Source organism: Pipistrellus kuhlii, unplaced genomic scaffold, assembly GCF_014108245.1.
Source record: "Pipistrellus kuhlii isolate mPipKuh1 unplaced genomic scaffold, mPipKuh1.p scaffold_m20_p_3, whole genome shotgun sequence".
Classification (NCBI taxonomy): Eukaryota; Metazoa; Chordata; class Mammalia; order Chiroptera; family Vespertilionidae; genus Pipistrellus; species Pipistrellus kuhlii.
In genome coordinates this window covers 59,126,830-59,148,994 of record NW_023425529.1, presented here as the reverse complement: position 1 = coordinate 59,148,994, position 22,165 = coordinate 59,126,830, and the positions used below count along the sequence as shown (strand labels likewise).

At 40.3% G+C, this 22,165-nt stretch overlaps 1 protein-coding gene across 3 annotated transcripts in view; it reads right to left on the bottom strand.

Moving 5' to 3' along the window:
* The window catches only part of KCNMB4 (potassium calcium-activated channel subfamily M regulatory beta subunit 4), a 57,886-nt gene that overhangs the window by 21,196 nt on the left and 14,525 nt on the right, over positions 1-22,165 (bottom strand). For all 3 annotated transcript variants that reach the window (XM_045588259.1, XM_045588258.1, XM_036457775.2), the window contains exon 2: positions 8,663-8,790. In XM_045588259.1, the coding sequence (XP_045444215.1) occupies positions 8,663-8,790 (128 nt within the window). The remainder of the gene's footprint in view (positions 1-8,662; positions 8,791-22,165) is intronic.

Genomic DNA, 22,165 nt, shown 5'->3' with positions numbered 1-22,165 from the left:
CCAGGACACCAAAAAAGCCAACTTGGTGATAGAAGAGTGATGAGCTATTTTGTGTGTAGTCCCTAAAATATGTTTATTCCAAAAAGAGAATGTAAGTAGTTACATAAGTGAATTTTCCAAATAACTGAAGTTTAACATTTTAAATCGAAGAAAAATGAATAAAAATGTTAAAATATTATTGGTAAAAATCTTTCTAAAAATGCATTACACATTTTCTTGCCTTTTTAGGAGCATGCTGAACCATATTTAACCTTTTGATGACTCTGTGTCATCATTCCAAAACTCAATTATTGCTGAGATAGGAGGACTGTCTACTTCTCTATTAAGTGGCACAACTGAAAACCACTTAGTTCTTTGCTAATTTTTCTTTCTCTTCCACATTAGGATTTCATCTAGTATCTTAAGCTGCTTTAATTTCACAAGCCTTTATGATCAGAGAATTACAAAACCTTAACACTGGAGTGTTTAAAACAATCTTGGAGATCATTTAATCTATCAGTCTATCAAATTTTATAGATAAAAATAAACTAAGCTTTAATTATGTGAACAGTCCTTTTCTAATTGATTGTTTTTAATCTTCTATTTTAATAGCTTTCAAATTGTGTTCTGCACTCTGTTCAATTTTAGTTCAGATCATTATGTTCAACTTTCTCTAAAGTGGAAAACATACTACAGGCCTTGGCTGGTTTTGCTTAGTGGTTAGAGATTGACCCTTGTACCAAAGAATCGCAGGTTCGATTCCCAATAAAGGGCATGGACCTGGTTGCAGATTCCCCAGACCCTGTAGGGTCACATTTGGGAATCAATGTGTCTCTCTCACATCAATGTTTCTCTTTCTCTCCCTCCTCTCTCCCTAAAAATCAATGGGAAAAATATCCTCCAGTGAGAATTAAAATTAAATAAATAACAAAAATATGAATTAAAATAAAATTTAAAAAACATATCACAGGACAAACATAATTTGAATGGACTTCAAAATTAGGACATATCTGCTCAGTATCATAAGTACTAGTACAATATATTTATTTACCAATAGAATCTCTTCTTTTTAGTTATCTGTGTGTGTTCTGTTGCTTTACTCATTAATAAAACCCTTATTAGTTATTAATTCAATTCCTCACTCAGCCTCCAATCAGTGAATAATCAGGCTATTATTCACTGATTTGTTATTTCTGCCCTAGTTGCTAGAAATGTAGAGGGCAAGGGAAGAAACACACATACATTTACTAAGTACTTACTACTGCACAGATATGATCCTTACCTCCAAAATACCCTTAAGATGGATAATATTACCTTTATTTCATAGATAAAACAAAGCTCAAGAAGTAGCACAGCCGAAACCGGTTTGGCTCAGTGGATAGAGCGTCCGCCTGCAGACTGAAAGGTCCCAGGTTCGATTCCGGTCAAGGGCATGTACCTTGGTTGCGGGCACATCCCCAGTAGGGGGTGTGTAAGAGGCAGCTGATCAATGATTCTCTCTCATCGATGTTTCTAACTCTCTATCCATCTCTCTTCCTCTCTGTAAAAAATCAATAAAAATATATTTAAAAAAAAAAAAAGTAGCAATTTCCCAAGGTCATATGGTTAATGCGTTAGCAGAAATGTCAACCCATCTACCTGGATGCACACAGTGGCCCTACGGAGTTCATAATCCAGAAAGGAGGAAGGTAAAGTGTGAGGGCACAGAAGAGGAAGTGATTAATTATATCTGAAAAGGTGAGAGGTTACACAATGACATTCGAGGCAAATCTTACTAATTGTAATAAAATAACAGCAAACAGTTTTATAGGAACTACTATGGGTTAGGCTCACCCCATCTCATTGATAGCCTCATAATAACCTTATTGTTTTTTCCTTCTATAAGACAACAGAGATGCAAATATGTTCAAGTAACACACCCCACGACCACACACACATTCAAAGTGGCAGGTTCCAGGTTCCTCCTACAGCCACTGTGGTATGCTAATTCCCAGAAGTGAAAAAAGGCAAAAGTGTCCCCAGGTGAGGGAAGAGGAGAGGGCGAGGAGCAAGGGTGTCAATGTGCATGAGAAACAGGCATCTAAAGTGACTGGAACAGCTGGAGGAAAAGTTTAAACACTTAAATCAGATGTCACCACCCATCAATTAAAGCCTATGATTGGTGACTGTGTGTAAGTAAACACTGAACCATCTATTCTCCCTTCAGGGATAGTACTCTCATAGTCCTTCACTCACAGCTCCCCTACCAGGTTGGCCTTTCCATTCCTAACACCAGCAAGCACATGCTTCCTCTCACCTTGAACTGAGCTAACTCCTGGGCATCCTCTGGTCTCGACTTAATTATAATTTATCCAGGCAGGCCTCTGAAATTCCCACCTTGTTATAATATGGCATACCCTCAGCTCTTCTTTCATAGTATTTACCCTACTTTGTCATAACTCCATGGAGCAGGGACCTGTGTCCAGTTTTTGTTTTTGTTTTTTCCCTGCTGTTTTTGTTTGTTTCCCCATGGCTAGCACATAATGAAATAGTATAAAGTTGAAGCTGGGATCAGAAGGGCATGCTCTTTATCCCCATGGACAACAAGAAGGCAGAAAAATTTAATCAGGACGGTGTCAAGGTCCGATAGAGGCTTAAATAAAGCAAAACAAAACACAGTACAGTGCAGGACGAGAGAAAGACCCAGGGTGAAAGACCAGTTGAAGAGCATGCCAACAATCTGATAAGAAACAGTGAGGGCTCGAACCCAGGGGATAATTCAAGACTCACAGGGGGTGTGGCTGGCTTTGTTCATTGGATGAGTGTGTGTATGTGTGTGTAAGCCTGCTCTGTGCACTCTGTGAACTATCCCCCCAGAAGTACAAAACAAAGCATTACAAAGTAAATCTGGATAGAAAAAGACTGTATTCTCCATTAGAGGAAACGTTAAAAAAGCAAAACGAAAAGATTGCTCGTTCCTCCTGGCACTTAGATCCAAAAGCAACTGAGGAGTGAGGAGCCATTTCCCAGGGCCACCCTCCATTCGAGGGGGAAGCCACTTAAGGAAAAGATGAAGAGGAGGACAGCGTGAGAAGACAGACTTACAGAGACGTTTTCTAGCGCTGGAATGAAAATTTCAAAACATACTCAGTTCAGGAGCATAATGCAGATTATGCTGAGAAAGAAGCCTGGGAAGGATAAGAGACTAAAAAGCGGTGTAGGAGGGTAAGTGTGGCCTCACCTATGTAAAAATGTGTAAGATCGAAGGATACACATTGGAAGAAGACTGTGAGCCCGAGATTGAAGGCGGCCAAGAGCTAGGAGGTTATAGGGGGAAGGCGTTGAACGGAACAGCCTGTGCCAGGCTCCACGGAGCCTTGGGTGTCCGTACTGATGGAGCAGGGTGACCCCGTGGGGACTGGCCTCCCACACAGGCATGGCTGTTGGTGGCTGCTCTGGCCACTGCAGATTCCACTCCTGAGGACAGCTCTCCTAAATGAGGCTTACACCATGGAAAGCTTAGACTCCAGTAATCTGTCTTCAATTTTTAAAATAACACTCTATACATAAAAAACGGGAACTTCCTGGTAACTAATCTCCCCGTTTCCTGCCTGTGAGTGAAATCTAAAGGTCACTTTAAATGTAAAGTTCGTCTCATCGAGAGCAGCTAGGAGTCTCTACAGTGAGCCTATCATTATCGCATACTTAGCAGTAGTAAAACGTGTACTAAGAGCTGCCATTTTCCCACCTCCAACCAGCACTCCCGTTTCCTCTCGCAGATGGCATGGTGAAAGAGCCAAACTCCACTCTTCTTTTTTCCCAGAGTCACTTCAACTCCTCTCTCGGGTGCTGCGGGGTTGTGACAGACACCCCCACGTCTATCTACACCCCGACAGTTTGAGGAGAAGACAGTGCGATGACCGAGAGGGAATGAGCATCCATTCTGAGGGAGGTACAGCGGGCTTAACTTTTCTGTTTCTGAAGTTAACAGAACTGGTATAGAATGAGGGTTCCCATTATGCCAGAGGAACAGCCCTGCTTGGGGACTGAGGATATTCAGACTTCATGCCCTCATAGGAGGCAACCCTGTTTGCAGGAGGCACATTTAGAGAACTCTGCGCCTGAGTGGGGACCGTGGGGAGTTTATTAGGAAGACGGAGGCCGGTGAGCAGGACAGCCCACGAGAAGGGATGCTCTGTTTGCTTCCAAGTGCAAGTGCAAGCTCACCCACGTTAACTTGGCTCCTGGTTGGGCCAGGATGCATAAGGATCATCCAATCCAGAGAGTCCTGGATTCCATATCCAGCTCCCCTCCTGCCTGCTGGCGCCTATGCTGGTTCCCTGGCTCTAGCCTCACGGAAAAAAAGTATCCCTACTTCTTCACCTATTTATCTCAACCTATCTCTTTCTCTTCCATTTTTGTCTTAATTACTACTATAGTCAATTGTCTTTCTCCGCAGTTTTAGTCTTGAGCAGGATCACTTCTCTGCATCCATTCCTCCTTCCCTCTAATTACTCACCTCCTCCCCACACTCCTTCCAGGCATGGAAAGCTTCTTGAAGGCGTCCCCTGCACTTACTAATGCCTTCGCTTTCTCACCTGCGGAGGCTATAGGCGATTTCTAAGCCTGTATCCTGGGACTGCTTTCACAATGATTGCTAGGAGACTTCTACTTGCCCAAACTGATGACTTCTCAGGGGTCCTTCTGGATTGCCCCTTTCTCCTTAAATCTTGAAAAATTTGCCAAGATACGATGGTGTTCTTTTTTCACTTTCCTCTCGCTGTCTGACTGTTTTCTCCATCTCCCCTTACCTTTACCTTAATGTAGATGACCCCCCAATTCTGTCATACTTCTCTTCTCCATGTGCTCTCAGTGCACATTCCCTCTCTATGCTTCAACCAGGAAGCTTGTGCTCCACCAGTTCCCAGATCTGTGCAGCTCTGGTCCTGACCACCTGCTCTGGGATGAAAGGTCTGCATTTCCCACTCCTTCAAGCATCTTCTGTGTATCTTATGAGTCCCTCAAGTATGGCATAGTCAGAGCTGGATCATCTTTTTCTCAAACTCAGTCAAATTTGATATCTTCTTTCTCCTCATCACTTACATAGTCATTCAGTTCTGTTGACTGTAGCTGTAAATGTGTTGCTGACATATGCCCAGTTAGAGCCTTCCACCTCCACTGCTTTCACATAAGCTCCCAAAATACTCTATCAGGACCGCAGATGGTTGATAGAAGGAGTCTGGGATCAGACTAACTGGATACCACCTAATAGCTGTGTGCATTGGGCAAGTTATTTAACTTCTTTAGGGCTCAGTTTCCTCATCTATTAAATAGGGTTAGTGCTTAGAACTACTATAAGAAATGTGTTGATCTAAACAAAATATTATTCGCAATAATTGGCACATCATAACCACTCAAAAATATTATTTTTTCTATTCAGTACTCTCCTCACCTCTCCATCACTGAGTTAGAGCTACCTGCCTTTCACTATTTTTCCCTTCAACACACATTCAGCACTCACACCAGTTACTTTCTAAATCAGGGATCTAGTCATGCTTGTCTTTGGTTTAAAGAAAACACAACTTTTTACAAATTTTCATTGCTTGTATGGGAAAAACCATCTCTTTAGTATGGCATGTATGATTCTTTAGAAATTTAACCAAAGCTACTTTTCCAACTTAAAAATTCACCACTCATTATATAACCTATATACTCAATGTACCATATATTGTCAAGGCTTGGTTTATTACATACATTTATAAACATATTAACATATCTCAAATATTATGTATGTATGTATCTAATGTGAACACATAGATATATTTCATATATTAATAATATATAAGATATATTAATGATTAATATATAGCTTGTACATAAAAATGAACATGTATTAAAATCTCATAATAGATATATGATATATATAGTAATATATATAATACATACATATATATATATAAACACAATACATTTCTCATACATCAGAATTTCTGGAGTCAATTTTTAAGAATAGTAATGCCTACATTCACACACCAGAGATTCTAACTTATTTGATCTGCAGTGCATTTTATTTTTAAAGGTCCTCTGGTATAGTTATAGAAAGTGAGGGTGATAGCTATACACAGAATATGGAAGACATACTTTATAACAGCTGGTACTTTTGGTTGTTCCACAAACTCCATCCCCTTTCTTCTTCTTTCCCAAATCTATTCAGGTGGATACCCTTCCTCCACGCAACTTAGGACACATGGCCTATCCCCCGTTCAGAGGTAGGTTCCGGTTGTTCTTTTTTTGTGATTAGTTTAGGTGTGCAGGCAAAGGATCCCTTATAAACCAAATTACCTGAGGGGATGCTGGCTTTGGAAAGTTGTGAAAATAAAAGTATGTCAAGAGAGATAGGCTCTTTCTGATGTTGATCACTGCTGTGTCTGGCTGTAACATCTGGAACCACAGTAGCCATACTGTGGTCCTCAGGGAGCCACCTGAGGCAGAACTGAGATATAGAAGAACAGGGTTCTTGATGGCACTATAGGTCATTGCATCAAACAACCTTAATGTCAGCCCATTTATGCATTTCTCGATGTGTGAGGTAATAAATTTCCCAACTGTTTTTGGCACTTTGAGCCACAGTTTTATATTTATCTGCAGCAGATGGCATCCTGGCTGATTTACAACTAAATGAAATCTGGTGATCAAGCAAAGTGGCCCAGAGAAGGTGATATCTGAGGGGTCTTCAGCAAGGCAGTCAAAAAGCAGAAGAAGCAAATAAAGGGGAGATATTCCTTTATTTAAGGAATAAGATATTCCTGGAACTGCACATAGTTCAGAAAGTCTATTGCAAAGAGTATGAGTATAGAGATAGGCTGGAGAGGTGGCAGCCCAGAGTAAGGAGTCTGTGTACCATTTAAGTAGAGCACAACACCTTTGCAGCTTTTAGTCTATTTCAACACCCCATGAACCTGGGATATATCATGACGCCCTTTGACCAATAGAACATATCAGAAATAGCCGAGACCGGTTTGGCTTAATGGATGGAGCGTTGGCTTGGGGACTGAAGGGTCCCGGGTTCGATTCCGGTCAAGGGCATGTACCTTGGTTGCGGGCATATCCCCAGTAGGGGGTGTGCAAGAGGCAGCTGATAGATGACTCTCTCTCATCGATGTTTCTAACTCTCTATCTCTCTCCTTTCCTCTCTGTACAAAATCAATAAAATATATTTTTATTTTTTTTAAAAAAGAACATATCAGAAATAATGTTATGTTCAGCTCTCCTGAAATGCTGTCTTGAGGCTGCCATGCTCTAAGGAAGGCGATTAGCCTATTATAGAAAGAGGGGCCAGGTGCCGAACAGGTGCTTCATCTGAGCCAGCAGGTGTGAGAGGAGGGCCCTATGGACCACACAGCCATTCTAGCCTTCATCTGACAGCACACAAGCCCGGGAGAGACCAACAGATGAACCTCAGCAGCCAACCCATAGAATCAGCAGAGATAATGAACCATTGTTGTAGTAAGCTGTTAGATTTAGGATAGCTTATTACACAGAAATAGGTGCTTGATACATAGGCTACACCAAGATATTTGGACTTGACTCAAAAACTATGAGGAGTAACCTGATTAGTCTCAGGTTTAGAAAGATCACCTTGGCAGCTGCGTGCAAAATGGTATGCAGTGGGAGAAGGATGGAGATGGGGGTGAGGGAGGGGAGGGAGAGGGGAAGTGAAGAAGGGTACAGGGAGGATAAATGGTGATGGAAGGAAACTTGACTCAGGGTGGTAAAAACACAACACAGTGTACAAATGTGGTATGTGCACCTGAAACCTACTAGTATATAATTTTGTCAACCAGTGTCACCCCAATAAATTCAATAAAAATGAAAGAAGAAGACTATTACATTAATGGAGCTGAGAAAGAATATGGATCTGAATTAAGATAGTGGCACAGGGAAGGCACAGAACAGATGTCACTGAGGTACAATCAGCATGACAGTGAACATAGGTCATGAAGTAAACCAAGGAAGTGAATTAACAATCACTCAAAGGTTTCTGGACTAGGTTAACGAGTGGATGGTAGTGCCATTCTCCAAGAGAGGGACCATCAGATGAAAAGAAAGTTTGACATAACCGTAGAACACCCAAGTGGAGTTGTCCAGCAAGGAGTTGTAAATACTGAATAATGTCTGGTGATTAGATTACCATGACTGACCTGTACTGAAGTGTTCTAGTCCAAGGAAACATTACTAAATGGTGTAGCTTGAGATCTAAGCCAAATAAAGTTTTAACGGTGTGAACTCATTTTATTGGTACTTCATCAGAATAGAAAGGAAAGGGGAAAATTATATTTGAAGCAGTCCAAGAGGCTAATAAATCTATACCTTAGCTAGTATGCAATGATCCTACCTAAGGCACATTCTTAGTGTACCCAGATGGTGCACTCTAAGATACAAGTGCTTTCTCTCTCTCTCTCTCTCTCTCTCTCTCTCTCTCTCTCTCTCTCTCTCTCTCTCTTGCAGATTCTTTGCATGTTTCCCATCCCATAGAGTAAGAAAAGGCTTCCACACTTACATGCTGGAAAGAATTGAGAGAATCTCCATGTTGTATATTTTTTCAAGTTAGCACAATCTATGATTAATTAATGTAATATTTGATAGTGTAAAACTACAAAAGGCTATAAACAAGCTTAATAGGTACATGTAAACACTGGCTTACCTTTGAAATTGATTAAAATAGCAAGTGAATGGCTGGGAACCAATCTCATCTTTCCAGTACTGTTGCCAATTCATGACACTTTCCAAGTTCTTCTGATTTTCTCTCTTACAGGGAGGGATATAGGAGCACTAACAAAACAGAACAACAAAAAGTAAACCTATTACATTATAGAATATTGAAATATAGTCCATTTTTTAATAGAGATGGCAGGCAGATATTAAATCTATTTGTAACCTACCTTATTTTTAATACAACCAAATTTAAATTGCTAATCTAGAGAAGGTCCTCACTTAATGTCACGGATAGGTTCTTGGAACTGTGACCAAACCACATAACAAAACCAATTTCACCACAGGCTAACTGATATAAACAAGAGTGAAGTTCCTTGGACATCACATCAGCGTTGCACTGAACCAACAATGAATGAAATGAGGACTTGCTACAAATTTCAATTTTGGCATAATTACAGAAAATATGCTAATAACAAAAATACAGGAAAAAATAACCTTGAGTTCTCACAGTATAAAGATATTTTATAAACAACTATCATAGTTACAATCCAATAGCAAACTAAAAGCTCTTTTTGAGAGCCTATCAGACACTGTAACCATGCTTAACAGGCTTTAACTCGTGTATTTCTTTCAACAACCCAATAATGATCTTCATTTTACAGATGAGGAAACTGAGATTTCTGTCAACTCCACAACTGGAAGTAGATACGGGCGATTTTGTCCCATTCTACTCTCAGATGTTTTACCAAAGAATCGGATATAAATCTATTTGCTTTATAGTATAACTTGAGTCATATTATTTTACAGCATAGAATGTATCAATACCATCCCATTATTTTCTGGTAAAATACGAACGTTTTAGCATGATACACAAAGCTCAGCATGACCTGATCCCTGCCTGTCCTTGGCCTCACATAAGCCTGGAATGCAGCCAGGTGGAAGCATGTTTGTACAAAATCGGCCATGTGCTGTCACAGCCACCTCACTAGCAATACTGTTCTTTCTCCTTTTAATGCCTTTTTCCTTAGCCCCTTCTTTCAAGATGCTGTTTCAAGACTCCCCTGATAGGGGGATCCTTCTCTTTCTTACCCCACAGTTAAGCCCCCTCCTTTGTGTGGCCATACATGTCACACCCACACGATCACAGCTAGGATCACACAGCATCACTCCGGTCTCTTTTATGTCAGCATCCCCAATTCACTGGTAAGTTGGGACAAGGGCTATTTTTTCTTCTTCTGTATCTTTACAAGTAGAACTATGCTTGATAACAGAGACATTTCAAAACTGTTGGTAGCATTAATCCTACCTAATAAAGAGGGAATATGTTAATTGAACCTCATGCTGTCACAAAAAGATGATGGCACCCACAGCCAATAAGGAGGAAATATGCTAAGTGATTGTCCCACCCTCAAAGAGGGCAGTGCCCACAGTCAATAAGGAGGGAAAATGCTAATTGATTGCCATGCCCTCAAAGATGATGGCACCCACAGTCACAAGATGGTGGTGCCCAGTCCTCTTAGCCCCCCAGCTGCCCAGTGCCAGTCTGAGGATGGCAGCTGCCCAGCTGCCCAAGGCCTCCTAAGGCTCAGGTAATAACCAGGGCCGGCTGAGGCTTGCACTGCTAGCAGTGGCAGCAGCAGAGGTGTGATGGGGTGTTGCCTTCCCCTGATCACCAGTTCGCCTCCCACCCCTGAGGGCTCCCAGATTGTGAGACGGGGCAGGCCAGGCTCAGGGACCGCCCTCCTCCAGTGCATGAATTTTCATGCACTGGGTCTCTACTGAATAATAATATGCTTAAAATGCAGCAAATAGTATTATTTTAATGACTGAGTCACTACATGTTTATCTTCTGCCTATACAGTTCCACTTCTATTAATAACAGGAAAATAAAGCTAACAGTTTCTGTGAAGTTATGAATTCTGAGTTCTTCCAAAGCAGTAGCTGGGCTTAGAAGAAATGGAGACCATTAGATAGGGCTCTAATCCTAATGCCTGTTAGGTGTTTGGGTTTGAGTAAATAAGTCCCTTTTCTAGATTTCACTGTTTTCCAATCTGTAGTCTCCAAAATAATTCCTAGCTCTACATTTCCAGGAATCTCTTCTTGGATGTACACCAAGGAAGTTCCCAGCAGCAGGCAGGACTACAAACATGATTGTAATATTTTTCCCAGAAGAGGTCCTCCCCTGGGACGTGGCTGGGAGGCCTGAGCACCACCCACCCAGCAGAAAGGACGGTGGTAGGGCCTCTCCTGGGGGCCGGGGCTTTGCATTAAGGAAATGTTCATAAGGAGACTCTGATTTTTCTATTCTTTTCTTTTCTTTCTTTTATTTTTTAAAATATATTTTATTGATTTTTTACAAAGAGGAAGAGAGAGAGTTAGAAACATCAATGGGAGAGAAACATCGATCAGCTGCCTCCTGCACACCTCCTAATGGGGATGTGCCCGCAACCAATGTACATGCCCTTGACCGGAATCAAACCCAGGACCCTCCAGTCCGCAGGCCGACGCTCTATCCACTGAGCCAAACTGGCTTTGGCTATTGCTTATTTTCAATAATGAGCAATTCCTTTCCTTCTATTAAAACCCTTCTATATCATGGTAAATTAGCTTATAAAGCACATGTGTCAAACACAAGGCCCGCGGGCCAAATCTGTCCCGCCAGGCCTTGCAATGTGGCCCGCACCGCGCTGTCATCACTGCACTCCGCTGCGTTTCCATCACAGTGACAATTTATGACTGTTCAGTAAACCATTCGGCCCGCGATTTAGGCTGGATTTTAGATTTTGGCCCCTTCTCTGATTGAGTTCGACACCCCTATTATAAAGGGAGAGTAGGTGTCAACTGATTGTGCTCTTTGTAGGAAAGAAAAATTTCTAGATTTGGAGGTAGAAGCTGTGAGGTGTGAAACCATAAAAACACATCAGAACCATTTTTGCTGTGTATACTCAGCACAAGTGGTATACTAGACATCTTAGAGAATAGTAACTTAACAACCAAATGCAATTAAAGCAGATTTTTAAAATTTGAAGTTACCGTATTTTTCGGACCATAAGACGCACTTTTTTCCCCCCAGAAGTGGGGGGGAAAAGTCCCTGCGTCTTATGGTCCAAATATAGCCTACACATATACTTTAAAAAAAAAGTTTTTTTACTTGCCCGGCTCTGTGTGGTGTCTGTGTGCTTGCCCGGCTCTAAAATGGTTCTAAATGCTGCTGTTTACTTTACAGGGTTGATTACATGTGTTTATGACTGTGATGTTGGGTTTTAATGCACATAAAATATTTTAGGACACTATTTGTTTCAGAATCTTTTTTTCTTCATTTCCTTTCTCTAAAAACTGGTGCGTCTTATGGTCCGGAGCGTCTTATGGTCCAAAAAATACAGTAATTCCATTTGAATTATTTATTATTTTTTGGGTGGGAGAGTGGGGGAGTAAAATGTCTCTATCAAATGACAGTAACACTATGATGTGACCAGGAGAAGCACACCTGCATGTTTCTGGAAAAAGTCAGACAAAAGCTTTCACTGAGTGAGTTTTAGGGAGGTCCTGGTTTCACGTGGGATAAAAGAAATGTTTCTTGCCTTCAGGAAACTTTGAGCTTGTGCGAATGGATTTTTATTTTATTTTTTAAATCCATTCGCACAAGCTCAAAGTTTCCTGAGATCAAAATCCAAGTATTCTCTTTCATGGACTGCATTCTTTCCAAAGCATCATAGATTAAATAATGAGCTTACAACAGCCTAGCAACTTTTAAAGTTCATAACACCTTGAAAGGAAACTATTTTAAAAGTTAAACTTTATGTTCTTAAAAATCACTAATTTCATTCTCACATATCTTGATTCTCCAGTTAGTCTGTGTTTAAAATTTCTGTGGAGCCAAACCCAGATTTTCCCTAGACTTCTCAATTCTACTTAAGTGGATCAGTAGACTAAAGTTTTAAAATGAGTTATAAGTGAAATTTCAAAGCAGTGTTCTAGAAAAAAAATTAGAAATTCAGTCACAGGGATGCCTTTCCAGGTTGTTCAAGCCTGATGGTTTTCCTGACACAAGAATAGCACCACCATGAATCTCTCTACCATATCATCATCATCCTCATCATCATCCATCATCATCATCCTCATCCATCATCCTCATCATCATCATCATCATCCATCATCCTCATCATGTCTAACATTCATTGACTGTATGTCAAGCATTTCATTCATCCACGTCTCATTTAATCCAAATGAGCATATATTATGACCACTCTTATTTACAGATGAGAAAACTGTGGGGCAGAGGCAAATGGATAGGCTGGAAATCAGACTGCAGTGTTCTTAACCACTGCACAGCACTGCCTCCCGGGTCTTTTATCTTTAGGGCTTTCCGGTCGTCTCTTTGGGGCTCCCAATTAGGAGATCAGGGATAAGAGCTGACTTCTGCACCCCTTTCTTGGAGACTCGGTGCAGTGATTCTTTGGGAATGAAATCAGTGCAGCCGTGAGGACTAGTGGGCTAAAGCAGTCCTTTGCAGGCCTGGGACGTCCTCAGAGAAATGTGCTGTAAGCCTTGGCTTATTCCCTTCTGTCTCAGTTTGCCTCCAGGGTCGGTTTTTGGTGCTTTGGATGCAATTTCACTGAAGTGAATTTATAGACACCGTGTCTTTGGTCATGTACAATAGGACAAGGAGCATTCCCTTGGAGAAACTTCTTCGTACCGTTCTGACCTTTTTTGTTTTTCATTTGCAAAGGCAGCATTTCCCAAATTCCACAATCACTGCTGCTCAAATGACCTTCCGTAGAGTCTGAGTCATTTGCGGCCTCAACTTCCATGGAATCAATTTCTTTTAAAAGTCAGGAGAAACCAAGGTCACCCTCAATACATTTAATTTGAAAAAAAGGATTTTTTTTTAAAGCCAAGAGAAAAAGAATCATGCAATAGATTTGTTTAATGCCTACCTTTTAGCAGGGGGAAACTGACTTCTTTCATGAACAAAGTGACATGATCGAGTGGGCTATTCTGAGTGTATTAATTAATGTAAAGGCTTCCAGTGAGTTTATGAAGGGAAGACACTGTCTTCACTTGGTGGAGAACATTGAATTACAGACTATTATTACTTATTTTCCATTATCTTACTTGAGGGTTTATCAAGATGCATAATCACATGCTTTCTCAGCCTACCACAATGGATTCACATTTTAATAGAACTCTTCTTGGGTGGGTTCTTTATGTGACAAGTGTCTTGCGGACTGCATTTCAATCATGTGGGCAGAGTAGGCAGGACTCATTTTCTTCCTTTACTGAGTCATTTAAAAAGAAAAAAGAATAAAACCATTGCACAAAACACGTGATCCATTTAACTAAACAATGGGGACTGAGTTCTATGTTAGGCATTATCTAAGACACAGAAACGGGAAAACTCCAGTTTCTTTCTTGACTGCACTTGCGTAGGGAGGGTAGTACTGGAAGACATGATACAAGGATGGGTTTAGCTGATTAAATAATTTCCAAAATAAATTTGGTTAGAAAATGAATTCTTAAAACATTATCAACTGGAACATGGGTTAATTGTATTTTCATCCCCGTTTTCTGAAAATCCTGTAAGACATCTCTATGTCAGCTATGATTTGTAACTTTAGTGACTTTTTGACAATATAAACATAGGACCAGAAAAGCACCGTGGAATAAAAAGTGTATCTGATCCATTTAAAAACCACAAAGTTTCACATGCCTCGAGACTTCATTAATAAGCAAGCACACACACACACACACACACACACACACACACCCCTTATGAATGTAGTGAACAAACACTAAAATTATATGAGAGCTGAAAAACTAAGTCCGAGGGCAGGTGGTTCCAGAATGTATCTGAAAGCTAAATGAAAATAATCTCGTGGAAGAATATGAAGGCCAAACAAATAGAAAAACGTGAAAAGCAAGCTAACTGTTCTAACCGATTTGGCCTGCTGACTGAAAGGTCCCAGGTTCGATTCTGGTCAGGGGCTTGTATCTTGGTTGTGGGCACATCCCCAGTAGGGGGTGTACAGGGGACAGCTGATCTATGTTTCTCTCTCATTGATGTTTCTAACTCTCTGTCCCTCTCCTTTCCTCTCTGTAAAAAAAATCAATTAAGAAATATGTGTTTTAAAAAGCAAGCTATTGATAACTAAGAACAGGAGAAGCTAACAGAGTCCTTCGGGGCGGGGCAGGAGCAGAGTGGTGCTTAGCCTGGAAGAGTGTTTGTCACAGTCTGCTCCTCAGCTGAGGGGACTGCATGGTGAAAAGATCACCTTCTGCGTCTGATTCAGTGGGGCTAGAGTTCTGCATTTCAGGAGCGCTACGCCTTAGAATGACAGATTTTTAGAAGTGATCATTTAGGCAGCGAACTGCTCGTGGCTACTGAGTACTGGACAGAAAACAAAGGTTAGTTAGTACTCACCCCTCACCCCTCCCCATTCCCCCTTCCCAGGAGTGTGCGGTGTGGGAACAGTAACATTCACAAAGGGCTTGGTCATCACCAGAGAGGAAGCGAAGGTTTGGCTTTGGAATGTTGAGATTTCTGAGAGAAGACTTCGCAGATGACTCTGGATTTGTGTCTTCATGGAATTTGCTTCTCAGTGAATGACCAGGTTGGGAAGGTGACATTCCAAGAAGAAATGCAACGTGAGAAGACTTTGTGTACAATGTTCCAGAAAGCCTGAGTCATCCAATGTGCCGGAGTATAGGGGGGCATGGGGGACGGTGATGGAAAATGCCCTGATTACCCGGACTGTGACTCACAAAAGAGCTGTTCTTCTCCCCTAGATGCTTCTCTGAAAAGTGGCTCCCTCCCTCCTGTAGAGTAATGCACCCACCCATCAGTGCTCCTTTAGTTATAACTTATTATCATGGATTAATACTTTAACTGCATTTTTTTTGGGGGGGGGGGAATTAGTAATATTCACTTAACTTCTGGATCTGAGCAGACTGCTAAAGTCGATGAGAGATGCAAATTAAAACAACAGTGAGGTATCACCTCACACCTGTCAGAATGGCTACTATCAACAAATCAACAAATGATAAGTGCTGGCGAGGATGTGGAGAAAGGGGAACCCTAGTACATTGCTGGTAGGAATGCCGACTGGTGCAGCCATTATGGAAACCAGTATGGACTTTCCTCAAAAAATTAAATACAGAACTGCCATTTGACACAGTGATCCCACTTCTAGGAATATATTCAAAGAAATCAGAAAGGACATATGCACCCCTATGTTCATAGCAGCACAATTTACAATAGCTAAGATCTAAGTGCCCATCAGCAGATGAGTGGATAAAAAAGTTGTGGTACATTTATAGCATGGAATACTATGCAGCAATAAAAAAAAAAAGAGTCTCTTTCCCTTTGAGATAGCATGGAGAGGTCTGGAGAGTACCATGCTAAGCGAAATAAGCCAGTCAGAGAAAGAAAAGTATCACGTGATCTCACTCATATGTGGAATCTAATGAACAAAATAAACTGTTGAACAAAATAAATCCAGAGGCACAGAAGCATGAAACAGACTGAAGAATCTCAGAGAGAAGGTGGGAGAGGGTGGGTGCATGGGAAGAGATCAACCAAAGAACTTGTATGAATATATGCATAAACCATGGACACAGATAATAGGGGGGTGAAGGCCTGGGGTGGGGGCCAGGGGTGGACTACAAGAGGTCAATGGGAGAAAAAAAGGGACATCTGTAATACTTTCAACAATAAAGATTTTTTTTAAATCACTGAAGGTCAAAGTGTTCAACATTAGCCAGAAAATGGAATTCAATATATCACACAGGCACGGGACCTAAAGCTGGTTGAAACAGAGCTCGATGGATGGAGCAGGTAGATGCCATGTCAAACCCAAGCAGTAAGTGCACCTACCACAGCACTAAGTGAGTAAAGTCCTCTGATGAAAAAAAAAAAAGCTCCAAACCAACAGGGATTTCCTTCACACCGCATCCCCAGAACCTAGAGGAAAGCCTGCTACATGCAGATGCTTGATAAACATCTGTTTAATTAATGATTCTACTGATATTTCAAAATAATTCAAACTGTAGCAAGTAGCTATGTTCCTATCAACCTCGAAGATTAAGGAATGGAGAGCTGATACTGAGATATCAGAAATTACACTGTTGCTTCAACGTTACAAACACAGCTTATGACAAAGTCCTTAACCTCTTTCCTCATCTGTGAAATTTTCCCTACTTGGTGCCTCAATGCACATGCCAAGGTTTACTTGTTCCACAAGTACTTAGCAACAGTACCTTCTGAGGACACTGTAAATGTTATTCATAATCCTCAATCTGTGAAGACACTGAGGATCAAGAGGTGACGTGACTGGTTTACAGAGTGTAGGCACCAGAGTTTTTCCATGATCCCAGGCAGTTTCCCAGTGCCTGCTCTGTGTGCAGCTCTGCCCTGACCACGTTAGAGAACCTAGGACTGTCCCTGAAAGAGGGGCTGGGGACAAGACTTTTCCATCCCTCAGCACTTTGGGAACATAACTTGGTTGGGTGGGATGGATAAACACACAATAGTTTTCTCAAGTAGCTTCATATTTATTCAATACACCGATCCGCTAAGCTGCATTATTTCATCTTTCCCATGTGTTTCAGAGCACTTATTTTAAAGTGACATTTCTGGGTTTTCTCTCATTAGAAAAGTAAGGCCACCTCTACTGGAGAAGAAAACTGGGAGCCTCTATAGAAAACAGTATGGAGGCTCCTCAAAGGATGGAATTATTATATGACCCTGCGACAGCTCTTCTGGGTACCTTTGAAAAACATTTATTCACAAAGGTATGTGCACCCCTGTGTTCAATGCAGCATTACTCACAGTGGCCAAGACATGGGAACAAATGGTGTCCTTCGGTAGAGAACTGGATAAAGAAGATGTGGTTCATGTATACTAGGGGTGTCGAACTCAATCAGAGAAGGGGCCAAAATCTAAAATCCAGCCTAAATCGTGGGCCGAATGGTTTATTGAACAGTCATAAACTGTCATTGTGATGGAAACGCAGCGGAGTGCAGTGATGACAGCGCGGTGCGGGCCACACTGCAAGGCCTGGCGGGACGGATTTGGCCCGCGGGCCTTGTGTTTGACACATGTGATGTATACAATGGAATACTACTCGGTTATAGAAAAGATGAAATACTGTCATCTGCGACAACATGGATGGATCTTGAGAATATCATGCTAAGCAAAATAAGTCAGAAAGAAAAAGTCAAGAACCATACGATTTCACTCATATGTGGGATATAAAACTGAAAGCAACAAGTGAACAAACAAGGAAAGCAAACAAACACGCATAGACACAGACAACAAACAGCATGGTGGTCACTAGAGGGTGAGGGTAGTAAAGGGTAAAGGGGTCAAATACATGCTAATGGAAGAAGGCAATACAATGTTCAGGTTGATATATCATAAATTGTACAATTGATATCTATATAATATTATTGACCATTACCACTCCAATAAAGTTAATTTTAAAAATTTCTGGTGTGTATACATATATACATAATAAATACATAATCACCTTTTTTTCAAATATGGAATCATACTGTTTTGTAACATACTTTTTTGTCATAATACAAGGAAAACATCTTTTTTGTAAAAAATATACATATCAACAATATAATTTACTACAGTATTTCATCATACACGTGTATGTCTATATCAATTCCTTCAAACAGTACCATTTTATTGGACATTTAGGTCGTTTCAGATGTTTTGCAATTTTTAATGGTACTGCAAGTATTAATAATACATTCATAGCTACATCTTTCCATCATTTTTTCCTATGATATACTGCCAAAAATAGTTTTTCTACGTTGAAGGGTATGCATATTGTACCAGGATGAATGATGTCTTCCCCCAAATTCATGTCTACTCAGAACCTCACAATGTGACCTCATTTGAAAATAGGGTCTTTGTAGATATGATTTGTTGAGATCATAAATTTGGGTAGACCCTAAATCCAATAACTGCTGTCTTTATAAGAGATAGAAGAGGGAGATACAAAGACACAGTCAGAAGACGGCCATGTGAGACAGAAATTGAAGTGATGCAGCTTCAAGCCCAGGAATGCCAAGGATAGCACACAACCACCATTAGCTATTGGGTCGGCAACTAAGTAATTGCTGGTTTCACACATATATGGCTTCAGTTGAATTTTCAGGTTTGCAGACATAGTACAAATGTAAAACACATTTTGTTATTTGATAGTTGGCTATTCAGCTGTTAATCAGTAAAAAAAAGTTTTTTGATCTGTTTTGTAGTTTTCGTTTGGCGTTCGTTGAAAAATGGAAAATCAAAAGGAACATTTTCGTCATATTTTGCTTTTTTATTTCCGCAAAGGGAAAAACGCATCGCAAGCTCATAAAAAGTTATGTGCTGTTTATGGTGACGAAGCCTTAAAAGAACGGCAGTGTCAAAATTGGTTTGCCAAATTTCGTTCTGGTGATTTTTCACTCAAAGATGAAAAATGCTCTGGTCGTCCAGTTGAAGTTGATGACGCCCTAATCAAAGCAATAATCAATTCGGACTGTCACAGTACAACACGTGAGATTGCAGAGAAGCTTCATGTATCACATACATGCATTGAAAATCACAAAAAAAAAAAGAAAATCACTTAAAACAACTTGGCTATGTTCAAAAACTCGATACATGGGTTCCTCACGAACTGAAAGAATCACAGTTAACGCAACGCATTAGCAGCTGCGATTTGCTAAAGAAACGTAATGAAAATGATCCATTTTTAAAACGACTAATAACTGGTGATGAAAAATGGGTTGTTTACAACAATATCAAGCGGAAAAGATCGTGGAGCAGGCCAGGTGAACCAACTCAAACAACATCAAAAGCTGATATTCATCAAAAGAAGGTTTTGTTATCAGTTTGGTGGGATTACAAAGGAATTGTCTACTTTGAACTCTTACCACCCAACCGAACGATCAATTCTGATGTCTACATTGAACAACTAACGAAATTAAACAATGCAGTTGAAGAAAAGCGGCCCAAATTGACAAATCGAAAAGGTGTTGTATTCCATCATGACAATGCAAGGCCACACACATCTTTGGTCACTCGGCAAAAATTAATGGAGCTTGGTTGGGATGTTTTGCCACATCCACCATATAGTCCTGACCTTGCACCATCTGATTACTTTTTGTTTCGATCTTTACAAAACTCCTTGAATGCTAAAAATTTCAATAATGATGATGATGTCAAATCGTACCTGATTCAGTTTTTTGCTAATAAAAACCAGAAGTTTTTTGAACGTGGGATTATGATGCTGCCTGAAAGATGGCAAAAGGTCATTGATCAAAATGGGCAATACATTACAGAATAAAGTTATTTAGTTCCATGAAAAAATTCTTTGATTTAAAATCCGCAATTACTTAGCTGCCGACCCAATAGAAAGAGGCAAGGATTTTTTTTCTTTCTAGAGCCTTCAGGAGAAGAATGGCCACTTTAGCATGTTGCTTTTGGACTTTTATCCTTCAGAACTGTAAAAGAACAAATTTCTGTTGCTTTAAGCCACCCAGTTTATGGTACTTGGTTATAGCAGCCCTAGGAAAATAATATGTGTATTTTTCAGGATCTTGGTATGTAATTCCAATTGCTCCCTGACAATATGCTCCCACCAGCAGTGCATGAGACTGTCCATGACCTCAGGTCCTTACCAATGTAATGTCAACTGATAGGCAGGAAAAGTATCTCAATATTGTTTTTTTGTTTGTTTTTTAAATATATATTTTATTGATTTTTTACAAGAGGAAGAGAGAGGGATAGAGAGTTAGAAACATCAATGAAAGAGAATCATCAATCAGCTGTCTCTTGCACACCCCCTACTGGGGATGTGCCCACAACCAAGGTACGTGCCCTTGACCGAAATCGAACCTGGGACCTTTCAGTCCACAGGCTGACGCTCTATCCACTGAGCCAAACCGGTTTCGGCAATATCTCAATATTATATTGATTAATATTTCTTGGGGTATTAGTAAGATTATTCATATTTTTCATGTGTTTAGTTAGTTGGAATTCTTTCATTGAAAGGCCTGTTCATACTTTTGCCTAGTCAGGGTTCTCCAGAGAAACAGAACCGACAGGATATAAATAGACCTGTAGAAAGAGATTTATTATGAGGAACTGGCTCAGGCAATAAGGGAGGCTAAGAAGTCTCATGATCTGCTCTCTGCAAGATGGAAGCCCAGGAAAGCTGGGTGTGCAATTCTGTCTGAGCCTGAAGGCCTGAGAACCAGGGAGCCAATGATGTAAACCCAGTCCAACTCCAAAGGCCCAAGAACCAGGAGTGCCAATGTCATGCCCCAACTCAGAGAGCAAATTTGTCCTTCCTCTGTCTTCTGGTTCTATTCAGCTTCTCAACAGACTGGACAATGTCCACTCACATTGGTGAGCGGGGATCTTCTTTACTGAGTCCACCGATGCAAAGCTAATCTCGTCCAGAAACAGCCTAACAGACACGCCCAGAAATAGTTTTACCAGTTGTCTGGACACCCTTTAGCCCAGTCAAGTTGGCACATAAAATTAAACATCACACTAGTGTTCTTCTGAAGAGATGGTTATTTTTCACTAAGATTTATTCACATGTATTCTACCGTGGTACAATAATATTTGCACTAATTATTCCAATTTGTTACTTTTCTTTCAATTTTAATATTTTAAAAAAATATATGTGGTAGCATATATCCATATTTCATTCCTTCTAATCAAATAATATTCTTTGTATTGATATAGACTCTACATAACCATTCAACAGTTGGGGGACATTTGTGTTATTTCTACTTTTTGGCTATTATGAATGATGCTGCTATGAATAGTTGTGTACAAGTTTTTATTTGTGCATGTGTTTCAATTTCTCTTGAGTATATACCTAACTAAATGGAATTGTTGGGTCACATGGTAACACTACATTCAACTTTTTAAGGAACTGCCAATTGTTCTCCAAAGTGGTTGCATCTTTTACATTTTTACCAGAGTTTCTCCACAATCTCACCAACACTTGTTACTGTCTTTTTTCTTCTTCTAGTCATTCTAGTGGTATATTGAAGTTTTGAATTGCATTTCCCTAATGACTAATAATTTTAATATATTTTCATGTGCTTATTGGCCACTGATAGGCCTCTTTGGAAAAATATCAATTGCCATCTTTGCTTATTTCTGAATTGGGCCATATTTTTTGTTATTGTTGTTGAGTTGTAAAAGTTTGTTATATTTGAAAATACTTTCTGTCATTCTATGGTTGTCTTTCCACTTTCTTTTCTTTTAAATATTTTTTTTAAATTGATTTTAGAGAAAAAGGAAAGGAGTGGGAAAGAGAGGAACATCAATCTACTCAAAACCGGAGCGTGTGCCCTCACTGGCGAACTTTTGGTGCACAGGAAGACACTCAGCCAACTGAACCGCAGCAGCCAGGGCTTTTTCGCTTTCTTGATGGTGTCCTTTGAAGCACAAATGTTTTAAATTTTAAGTCTAATT